The sequence below is a fragment of the Urocitellus parryii genome, chromosome 2 (genome assembly GCF_045843805.1).
Source record: "Urocitellus parryii isolate mUroPar1 chromosome 2, mUroPar1.hap1, whole genome shotgun sequence".
NCBI lineage: Eukaryota > Metazoa > Chordata > Mammalia > Rodentia > Sciuridae > Urocitellus > Urocitellus parryii.
Window position 1 is genome coordinate 158029604 of NC_135532.1, and position 12587 is coordinate 158042190.

Consider the following 12587-nt stretch of genomic DNA (forward strand, 5'->3'; position numbering starts at 1 on the left):
TTATTTAGTTTTCCTTTTTGCAGGATATAGCTTTTAAACACTAATATGCATCAATACAGGTGAAAATGATATATAGTCTCTCTCTCTCTCTCTCTCTCTCTCTCTCTCTCTCTCTCTCTCTATATATATATATATATATATATATATATATATATATATATATATATATTTTGTACCAAGGATCAAACCTCAAACCCAGGGGCACTGTACCACTGAGCCACAACCCTTTTTGTTTTTTATTTTGAGACAAGGTCTCATTAGGTTGCTTACAGCCTTGCTAGATTACTAAGGCTGGCTTGAAACATGTGATCCTCCTGCCTCAACCTCCTGAGCTGCTGGGATTATAAGCATGTACCACCGTGCCCAGCCAATATATTTGTTTTATAAGCATTTGTTTTCTATGAGTTTCTAAAAGGACTATTATTTTTGAAAATGCTTTTTAAAGAAGATTAGATTAGGGAATTTCAGAATCTCCTTCAGTTTTATAGATCGATTCTGTGATTCATAGGGAATATTCTGGAGAAAAGTGTAAAATCTGTTAGTGTTTAGCCAACTCCTCCAAACTGAAAAAGCACCACGTATTCATTACCAGAATGTTGTTTTCTATAAAGGAGCAAAGAGAAAGCAGAAGACTTTGCTATTGTTTTTTTTCTTTTTTTGGTATTAGTGTAAGATGTATACAATGTAATATTTTTCAGCCACTAAAAGAAATGAAATCCTGTTATTTATAGCAACATAGATGAAACTAGAGGGTATCATACTGAGTGAAATAAGCCAGGTACAGAAAGACTAATACCATATAATCTCACTCATTTATAGAGGCTAAAAAGTTTATTCTTTAGAAGAAGAGGTTAGGGTAGTGCTTACTACAGACCAGGAATTGGAAGAGGAAAGGGAAAAAAGAATAAAGAGAGGTTAGGTACCAAAATAGGTCTAGATAGGAAGAATTAATTTTAGAATTATGTAGTCTATAACAAAATAGGGTAACTATGTTCTATAACCATTTATGATATATTTTAAAGTAACTAAAAAAGAAGAGTCTAAACTTTCTCTACACATAGAAATTATATATGTTGGAGGAGATGGGAATGTTAATTACCCTAATTTGATCGCATATTGCATACATATATTGAATTATGAATTATATTGTATCCGATAAACATGTACAAATATTGCTCCAATTAAAATTGTATTAAAAGAGGGAATTGTTAGAGATATAAAAATAAGAGATTGAAATAAAGGGCATTGGAAAGAAATCTGTCTACTGGGCATCATTACCAATGGCATACAAAAAATAATAAAATAAACAGGGGTGCTAGAATATGCATATTCTAGGGCTCTACTTTAAATATTCTGCTTCACTAGGGCCCAGAGTTTTTAGCTAGTGCATTTTAAACTAGTGCCACATGGCATACTCATATGCATACTAACATTTAAGAAATTGTAACATTGAGACTCAGGAATGGCAGTGGCATACGAAAAATAATAAAATAAACAGGGGTGCTAGAATATGCATATTCTAGGGCTCTACTTTAAATATTCTGCTTCACTAGGGCCCAGAGTTTTTAACCAGTGCATTTTAAACTTATGCCACATGGCATACTCATGCATACTAACATTTAAGAAATTGTAACATTGAGACTCAGGGATGGCAGTTGAGCTTGTTTAACAGGTGGCTCCAACTTAGAGAGATTTATGCTGGCTGATGTGAGACTAGCAGAAAATAAGTTGGGCTCTTAGTCTTCCAGTGGGTTACTGTACAGTAGACATATGGTGCATAATAAATACTCAAAGGTTTTAATTCTCTCCTCCATCATTGTCTCAAAGAAAACCCAACAAATAGCTGAGCACACCTGGGGCTGCTTACAATTCATCATTAGTTTTGCATTCTTTATTTTCATGTGAATTCCCTTGTGAGGAAATACCTGGATTTCAGAGATAAGAAAGAGTCCTCCTAGATTAACTAAAACTTTGATTTATTTATTAATTTTAAAATTAGACTCAGGTATTGACAAAAATTCAAATACCAGAGTATAGAGGCCTGAGGGATTTTTTCTTCCCACGTTATTTAACAATTAAGTCTAGTGGTTTCAGATCTAAACTCTAGAAGCCTCCATCACCACATTTCCTGTTTGTAACTGAACAAAGTACACACAAAAGACTTTAAGAAACAGAAGAGAAGAAAAATAACCTGAGACACTGATAAAGATAAGTTTTAGTGTCATGCTGCTTCTAACATAACCGATCAACATTACTTAGAAAAAAAAAGTTTGTGGGAGCATTTTTAATACATCCATTTGCTTTATGGCTACATCAGGAGTTCTCTGAAAAAAAGAAGCATGGCAGGTAAGTGGCATTTTCAATTCTTTTGTTCCTTTTCATGTCAAAATTTCACTTAATTGCCAAGTCCTCACTAAAAGATTCTTAATATTTGGAAAGTAAACTAGTTAGCACAATTATTTTTAAAATGTGCACTAAACTTTATTATAGTTAGAAAATATTTTGAAATACATTACTGAGCATAAATTGAGTATAAATTGACCATTGTCTCTTGAATGAAAACACAGTGGGCACTGTTTTATAATAAAAGTTTGTTGTAGCTGTTCAATAAGTATTCATTGATAATCATGCCATCTGAAGTATTTGTTATTTTTTAAGAAACTATTTTATTTTGAGCATGCATATTACTTTTTGGTTTAGATATAAAGCAGGAGAGGAGTAACTACATTCTAATTTTTTAGAAATCAGGCACTACAGTGTCTTCTTAGTAATCAATTCAATTGTCAACATTCAGAGAGACAATTTTAAAACAGTCAGTGAAAATTCAGTCGTGCAATGCATCTTAAAGTTTGAATCAACGTAGATTTGATCCTTCGTTCCTTCTACAGTCTTTATGTACATTTCATTTCTTTAACAAACATTTTTTTTGCTTAAGAGAAAAAAAAATTGCTTACCACGTAAAGTTGGAAAATTGTGAAATATATTTGTAAAAAAGAAATTAAAAAATCTTAGATATTTTTCATCATCTTAAAAACTACCAATATTATGTTGTATAGTTCCTTGTAATTTTTATTTTTATACATTCTATGTAATTTGCATTTTATAACTGAAATAATAATGTGCATAAAATCATGTATCCAGCTTTTTTCACTAACAAACCTAACTACTTCCTTTTTATTATAAGCCTAATCATTTAAAATGAATTCACAAGATACATGTATTTTGTTAATTACAATTTTCTTGTCATTTAATTATGTTTAGACATTTATGTTGTATCCAGTTCTTAAATATTTTAAAAGACAGAAAAATGACCAACTCAATAGTTTCTCCTATATTAAGGAACATTTTTTTTTAAGGAAAGATAAGTAGAATTGGAATTACTGAATAAGAGATTATGAGCATCTTAAGTCTCATTATTGCCAAATTGCTTCTCCAAGGATGATGCAAATCCCCTCTTATCCTAGCAGTGTTCCTCCTTAACAGGCTGGTCTCATTTAAAAATTTTCGTAAGTACGACATGGTAGACCATTATATTACTTTGATTATATGCATTACTTTGATTATAATGAGGTTGAACATTGGATATATTGCATGGATTTAGTTTCTATATTTCTAGTTGTAGATGGACACAATACTTTTATTTTATTTATTTATTTTTATGTGGTGCTGAGGATTGAATCCAGTGCCTCAAACATGCTAGGCAAGTGCTCTACACTAAGCCACAACTGCAGCCCCTGCATAGATTTTTCACAGCTTATAATTTTATCATCTGTGCATTGTCTGATTGTATCTTTTGCTTCACTGTTGTGCATAAGGAGCAGTCACAGAGTGAAGGTATCATATGTTTTAATTTCTGTGAATTTGCTTCCCAGTGTTTTGTTTGATAGATCTTAAAATCAATGGATTGGATAATCACCCAGGGAACATAAGCTAGCATGTGATTTTCACAGTTCTCCTCCTTCTCCTTCTTAGCTTAACAAAGAACAAAAGTGATTGCTCCAATTTGCTAGTGCACTGTAAGAAATTGACAGAGCAGTAGTACTGTCACTGCCATGAGCTGATGATGGGGAGCGTGGGAGGGTGAGAAGGCCAAAGGCTGAACACAACCTTTCACTATTTCCAGAACTAACGACTCTAAATGAAGAAGGAATATGATGAAGTTTCCTCCATAGCATTTTGTAGTTCAGAGTGTCCCTTCAGGTGCGATAGGGAGCTCCTTCATGTCATTTGAGACCTTTCACAATTTCACAGAAGAGACACAAATTTAGTATTTGCCCTGAAAGCCTCAGAGACCTTAAAAGCCAAAACAAAATAATATGAAGGAAAAGAACCAGACTTTTTCAAATTCAGATAAACAAGATAAAAAATACATTCGAACACAGACACAAAAACACAATTATTCTTAATTAAGTAAAAAAAAAAGTCTGAAATGAAAGATGCAAACTTTTTTCCTTTTCTTTGTAGTTATTACATCATCAATAAAGGTGCTGCTATCACAATTCATACTATACTTCTACATTCACACAAAAAGATCAGCATTAGCTGAATCAAATGGTAAAAACAGTTTGGTTATTGATAATTTAATTTAAACAATGATTTACAATTTAGTTTACACATTATTGTTTTTAAAATAGGATTCTCATTGTGTTTACTAATTTTCTTTCCATAAGCCTCAATCACCTCTTTGAGAAGAACAAATCCTTTCTTTTAAAGACTAAGTAAGATTAATGTATGAATCATCATCTATATATGTATATATGTATATATACACACACATGTATATATTTAGATGTAGATAGACACAATACCTTTATTTTATTTATTTATTTTTATGTGGTGCTGAGGATCGAACCCAGTGCCTCACATGTGTTAGGCAAGGGCTCCTCCACTGAGCTACAGACTCCGAATCTTCTTCTTTTTGGTTGTTCAAAACATTACAATGCTCTTGACAAATCATATTTCATACATTTGATTCAAGTGGGTTATGAACTCCCATTTTTACCACGTGTACAGATTGCAGAATCACATTGGTTACACATCCACATTTATACATACTGCCATTAATGCAGATGTTCTTAAACTAAAGATGGATCAAAAAAGAAAGTTCCACCAGGTAATTTAAGTCATATTTGGCTGTGATGTTAAGAAAAGTCAATCCAGGAAAGATTGACATTTGAAGGCCATGACTCTGAGAAATGTGTGCAGAAATTGCTGGTGGGTAATAGATCTCATTAATGTGTAATTCTCTAAACATTTAAAATTTCATGTAATTATCTTGGCATTCCTAAATTAAAAGTAAAATAAAATTAACAGAACTTACTCGAAACATTAAAAGAAACATAGTAGGTAAGTATTTTGTGGGATTAAAGGTTTCATGCAATCATGCTGTCTTCAGAGTCTCTCCAAGGTATTTCTCTAATAAGAAAACAATAAGTACATATATAAAATGAAGTAGCTAACTACAGATAAAGAGAAGTTCATTGACAGAAGGGCTTTTGGCAGCTCTTTAAGCCCAACAGGATTTCTGAAGTTTACTAATCTCAATTAAAATTTAATTGTGAAAGCAGCAAGGGCACTAGCACTGGAGAAATCTTAACACACTCTCTTAAAATCTGTCCACTACCTCACTCCCATGTGTACACTTTCTTAATTAAATTCCATAAGTACTGATAGAGAAGAATCATGATGTGTTAGAAAGGGGTGGCCTGATGTCACACAGATGAAGACATGAATTCCTGTTTTATAGTCCGTTTTGTGAGCTTCAGTGATTGGCACACAACCAGTCATACGGCTAGTGAATTGACCACTCTCATTCTCTTTCTTGTACTGTTGGAAGACATTTCAAAGCCAGTATTTGCTATTTTTCCCTCCCCAGTACAGCCTACTCCACAACCCACACCATGTACATCTCAAAAATCCTCCGTTCATTAACAGACATTCATTAAACTTGGTGGGTTTCCAATCTTGCATTAAAAACAGTGTGTTATTTGCTTAAAAGACTCAAACTAGAAGCTAGCCAATCCTTAAAAAACAAATGCCAAATGACTTCTTTGATATAAGGGGAGTAACTAAGGACAGAGTAGGGACGAAGAGCATGAGAAGAAGATTAACATTAAATAGGGATGAGAGGTGGGAGGGAAAGGGAGAGAGAAGGGAAATTGCATGGAAATGGAAGGTGATCCTCAGGGTTATACAAAATTACATACAAGAGGAAGTGAGGGGTAAGGGAAGAATAGTACAAGTGGAAGAAATGTTTTACAGTAGAGGGGGTAGAGAGAGAAGAGGGGAGGGGAGGGGAGGGGAGGGGGGATAGTAGAGGATAGGATAGAGAGCAGAATACATCAGACACTAGAAAGGCAATATGTAAATCAATGGAAGTGTAACTGATGTGATTCAGCAATCTGTATGCGGGGTAAAAATGGGAGTTCATAACCCTCTTGAATCAAACTGTGAAATATGATATATCAAGAAATATGTAATGTTTTGAACGACCAACAATAAAAAAAGAAAAAAAAAGATATATAAAGATACTTACTTTCCATATTAAAATTTTAAATCAAATAAATTGACATCAAAAATCCAAAAAAAAAAAAAAGACTCAAACTATTATCCCCTGGCATTTGAAAGCTAGGTAGAAACTTAAATCATGATTTTCCTAGATGTCATTTGCTTACTAATATTTTTCCAGGCCTTTGGCTTGTTAACAGTGTAAATTGTTGAATTCAAATTGTGTGGATGTTCTTTTGAAATTGATAAAAGCTATATAATTGAAAGTAGCTACAGTTAATGAATAATGACCCTAAAGATTGCACTTGTGGGGCAAGAAGTTTTAAGTACTTTGTGCATACAGTGTTTTCAGAGGCACTGTCCCATCCCAAGTAGATTCCTACAGGCTATTGGGAGATATTAATTCTACATATGGAGAGTTCTTGAATAAGAGGACTAGGGAGTGTGTGTGTGTGTGTGTGTGTGTGTGTGTGTGTATTTCTACAGACTTGTTGAAAATGTCCACCATTTAGCTACTCTGTATCTGCTCTTGTGTTTTTATGTGTATTGTTTTGTTCTTCAAAGTTGGAGTGTTTATTGTTGGTAATCAAAAATGTGTGGAAGGTATCAAAAATGTCATGAAATACAAAGCTTATAAATGAAAATCCTCCCATTGAAAACTCAGTTCACATTACTAGTGAAAAAAAAATCTTGGGAAACAGAACTAGGGACTCCTAAAATAAAGAGAGAACTGGAGACCCTGCTATGCTACCTTCTGCACATGGCTAGTCACACTCTGCCTATTATGATTTAGCGTGGGTTTTAAAAGGCCTCCAATTACTTATTTGGAACAGATTTGCTGTTTCAATAAATGAAAAAAAACCACAATCCTTAAGTACTGCACACTGTGGTCCTAGTTCTTGATTTAATATTGTTGACATATTCCATGAAATTTATTAGAAAATTTCCTAAAATTTTTAGTGTAAAATGTAGGTTTATGATATTGATTTAGTTGTTTCTTTGTAACGAGAGCAAAATTATCTCCTTGAAGCAATTAATGGACTATTATGACTTTTCCAAGCTTCCCTTTAGTGGAAGACAGAAACTAAAACTTCTATTTGAAATATAATTTTGTCCAAGTGATAGAATGATTTATAGCTAGATTTAGTGTAATTTAAAAAATAAGATTAGGGCTTTCTGCTTACATCCTTGAAGTATGACTTTTTATATTGGACTATATTTTATTTACCCAAACCGTAACTATTTATTGAGAATATGCAAAATACTAGATAAATTAGGAAATGGATAAAAACCCCTAACTAGAAAAGAGATTGATTTTATTACTTTTCCCACGTATCATAAGTGCTAAAGATTTGTTATTATTTTCTATGTATTTATTTTCTCCTCCCCTAGAAAGAGGGGTGTTAGAAATGGATAATAATAGTGTAAAAGATAACCAAATGAGTCAGGGTAAAGGGACACAATTGGGCCATGAAAGTGAGAGTCATGTAATACTAGAGATTTACTTAAGGAAAACTGTAAAGTCAGAGATGGTGATCAATTAAAATATTCACATGGGCTCTACATAAAAATGTACCAGATCCTAAGGAGACACATGGGTCCTTAAACTTGAGACACCAAGTGATATATTAAGCAATGCCTTCTAGTCCTTAGTACACTATAATTAATGAATTTTATGGCAAGTTTCATAGGTTGCTTCTTTTTCTTAAAACATATATTATTTCCCCCTGATAACAAAGGTAGATAATATGGAAATTAAAAGAGTAAAGAGAGCAAAAGAGAGTTTTAGCTTCTATTTTCTGAATACAACCTGAAGTTCAACTCTCTGTTGCCACCTTGGGGTAGATTGTGTGCTTTAGTGATCTATCAGATGGATGTGGTGTTGATATCCTCCTCTTAAAGAAATTTTGGGAACATAACTGGAACATGTTGTAGAATAGGAAGCCATCAAAGCAAGCCCATTTAACTTCCTTTTGGGGGAAAGTTCAAATAGCTTCATTCAGGCAGGGTCAAAATTACTATCCAAAATCAATTCTACATCCTTTTCACACATGACAAGCAAAAGAGCATGTTCCCAAATTATATGCCGTAGAGATTTGATGCACCATTTCCATGCTGGATTATTTCCAAAGCAGAGTTACAAGTCCACATTGCCAAAGGTAAATTATTAATACATCAATTAAATGCTTAATTTTAAGCAATGTAGTGTTCAGCTCAACTTTATAATAAGTTAGTTGTAATATGTGTTCTTAGGAAAGATATTCTATACTATATATACTCAATAATCATCCTTATCCTACTTAATTGATAGATTTAAAATTTAAAAAAGAAAGATGGACATATGCCAAAAAATAATTGGGATTTAATTGGTACTTTAATCCTTCTTTCTCTGACAATACCAAGACAGAGTAAATATTTGGAAAGCTACTCTGGTTTATGAAGAAAGAACCATGTTACTAGCATATAGGACAACATTCTTGTTAGTAGGACGGTAGAATTTAACTAGTACAGGTAAACATTTTGGATCTTAAGGTAAAAAATTGAGAAGAAAGTGAAAACATATGCCCATTTTATGCTTCTCAAATTATTATGTATTCTGTCAGAAGAGTATTTCTGCTCACGTTGACTCTTGTGATTGACATCCTGGTTTTATGTAGCCATGTATTTCCCAGGGCTCTCTCACAGAGCTCACAGAGCCCAGTAGTAGTTTCCAAATAGCTTTTCCCACATAATTTAGTGACACTAAGCAAACTCTCAAAAGAAAATAAATGTTTACATTTATAGTGATGGACACCTCCTCTAGTCTATTCTGATGGCCAGCTGTTAACACCAACTTCCTTATTTCAAGTTTCCTGGAAAAGAAATGAATAGCTTAAGTTTTCTTGGTAAATATAGATTCAGGGAAGACAGAATTAAGGCATTGTTGATAAGTACTTTTGCCAAAGCCACAGTGATTTAATGAGTTACTCTTCTATTCACAAGCATGGATTTCCCAGCTGCTGGGGTTACATCTTTTCTTCTCAATAATGCTGGAGGTAGGGCTGGGGATGTGGCTCAAGAGGTAGCGCGCTCGCCTGGCATGCGTGCGGCCCGGGTTCGATCCTCAGCACCACATACAAACAAAGATGTTGTGTCCGCCAATAACTAATAAATAAATAAATATTTAAAAAAAAAAAAAATGCTGGAGGTAAGTGGAAGGGAATCTTCAAACACTCCTTTTCTGGGTTGTAGATATGACTAGAACATATCTGGTCAGAACCTTTCTGTTGGCCCTTACTCATTACATTACCCTTTTTTATTTCATCTTCATTTCTTCAGGGAGCTGACACATGTGTAGTGAGCAGTTACATTTTGTTGACTTTGTTGCAGATACAATAGTAGGAGCTCTTACCAGTAAGTTATTAATCAAAGTTATTGATTATTAAGCATCTTACTAGTGAGCAACATTATTCTAAAAAATCTTATTACATCTTACTTCACTTAATCCCACAACAGGCACTATTATTATCACTATTTTTTCTTTTTACCACTGAGGAAATTGGGGCATGAAGACAAAGATGAATAGGCAGTTTCTTCCCTTTGCAGAGTTCACAGTTTACTAGGGGAAATTGATTGATACACAAAATTATTACCTTAATATTTGTTTAAACGTAGAGGGGTCTGTGAGATGTCACCTGGTAGAGGACAGGCAGCACTGAGGGAAAGCTTCAAAGAGAAGGTAACCTTGTAGGGTGCCTAGTTATGTTTTAGATGACTAAGAGGAAAGGCATTTTAGCAAAGGAGTGAATATACAGAGATATAAGCACATGAAGTAGAAAGCACACATCTATTGAAAATTGCAAGTGCTTCAGAATAATAATAATGGGATATAATTGGGAGTTTGTGAAGTAAATCCCAAAAGATATGCTGGAAATCTGAAGTATCATTTAGTGGAAATAGTTTTTGATAAGGAATGAAAGAGGTGATGTTCTCTGTGTCTAAAGCAGAGGTAGGAACAGGTACCTTTTCCTAAAGAATCTATGTCACAATCCACAGAAAATTTTTTAAAGGGACAGTTTTCTCCAGAGTCCATTGGAGAGGGGAGTATAGTGTACAGAAAGACAGCTTGGTCAGGAGCGGTGGTTAATGTGGTATGGATCATCGGAAAGAGCAAATAAGCATAAGCCTCATGACCTAATGGGAACAAAGGTCAGACTGGCCTAAACAAGTCCACATACCATGGTATTTTAAAAACTTGGATATCAAGATATCAAAGTTCTTTAATTTAAGCATATACTGTGGTCCAAACATTCATCTTCAAAATTTTTTAACCTGAAATATGAAGCTATGTATCTATTTTATCTATAAAAACATTTGTAGCAATTTGTTTATAACTAAAAAAAAAGAAGCAACTTAAGTGTTAAATGATAAAGATTGCTTAAATAAATTATGGAATATTCATAAAATGGAATATTAGGCTGCCCAAAGAAATGGAAGCACATTTTGTTCATAGGAAAAGAAAGACATAGTAAAATTATTTGGGGGGGAAAATAGATAACAATCTAGGGCTTAATGGAATCTTATGTCTGCATCCATAACAATTTCTACACAAAGAAAAATAGGTTTGGAAGTATAGCTCTGAGGTTAGGTGCACCCCCTTACTCAGTTGAAAATTTGCATATAACTTTTGGCTCCCCTGAATATAACTACTTATAGCTTGCTGTTGACCATGAGCAATAACATAAAGAGTTGATGAAGACATTTTAAAAATATCATGTGTAATATTGATGGTGAAAAATATGTGAGAAGCTCACTGCCATTTGCAACTTGCTGGCGAGAAGAACAAATTTCTTATACAGGGATGATTAGTGTCATGGGATATTTTAAGCAGACACTTGATCTCATAGCAATAGTAACTGGAGGTGGCTATGAAATAATTACAGTAGTATAGTATTACTATAATTAATTTCATGCAGTTATGATTTAATATTTCATCTTTATGTTTGCTTACTTTTTTCTCAATTGAGAATGGCTCTATGGATAGTCTATGTTTAGTGAATAAAGTTTTAATAAATTTCAACTCTTTTTTTTTTGTTTTAAAATTTGTCTTTTCATTTTTTTTTATTGGTCGTTCATAACATTACATAGTTCTTAATACATCATATTACACAGTTTGATTCACGTGGATTATGAAGTATTGTGTATATGTCATGGAAGCAGTTGGTAGAATAGACTATTGCCTACATATATTTTATACATTTATGACATATCTTTTTCCTATTTTTTTTCCAATATCTGGACCATGGGGTTCATCTGTAAATTTTTTCTAATTGTTGCAAATCTCCAAAAAATGATATCCAGGTACAAGTGGACCTTGCAGTTCAAGGCTGTTGTTCAAGGGTCTATATAGTAACCAAAGTGTTCACACTGATTGTCTCTTGATAATATGGTTAAGCCTGTTTTATCTTTTTGTTTTTGCTTATCTGGACTTATTAATTTACTAATTATTTTTTGTTTCGAACACAAATGATGTGTGTAATACATTTGGCCTTTCTGTAGCAAGTAAAATTTGTTAAGTGTCACCAATACAGAGACCGTAGAGGGTGAACTTGACTGAATAATTTGAAATGAGAGTTGTAATATAATTCAATGGAATATGTAGTGTGTGCCCTCAGATTTCTTTAACATGGGGGAAGGATTTAGAACTACACCTAGACTATGGGTGCTTCAATGACATTTGCAAGAAGAGGAAAAGAGCAAGGGTCTTTAATGACAGAAATCACCCCCTTTACCCCTGTATTGTGATAGGAAAGAGGGAAACTCAGACCTGTCTGGGAAAGGAGACCACTAGCTGGCCTCCTCTGCATAGTTATAGTTGGATCAACCACCTGAAAATGACAGTCATCAATGTGGGGTGGGACTGAAGGTCAGGGCAGGATGAGCAGGTGAGGAGCAATCTCTCTCTGAAAGCTTTCTTAATAATTCCCAAAGTACCCTTTGACCCAGCAATTCCACGCCCAGGAACTCTTGTACAATAAGCTCACATATCCACAAAAATGTTCAATGGTGTTTTCTGCGTTGTGTGTAAGAGAAAATGTTTT

The 12587-nt window shown here is 33.7% G+C and overlaps 1 protein-coding gene across 1 annotated transcript in view; it reads left to right on the forward strand.

Moving 5' to 3' along the window:
• Positions 1–2339: 2339 nt before the first annotated feature.
• Positions 2340–12587, forward strand: part of Trat1 (T cell receptor associated transmembrane adaptor 1) — a 37915-nt gene continuing 27667 nt past the window's right edge. Inside the window, exon 1 of the mRNA XM_077795525.1 lies at positions 2340–2346. Within this exon, the coding sequence (XP_077651651.1) occupies positions 2340–2346 (7 nt within the window). The remainder of the gene's footprint in view (positions 2347–12587) is intronic.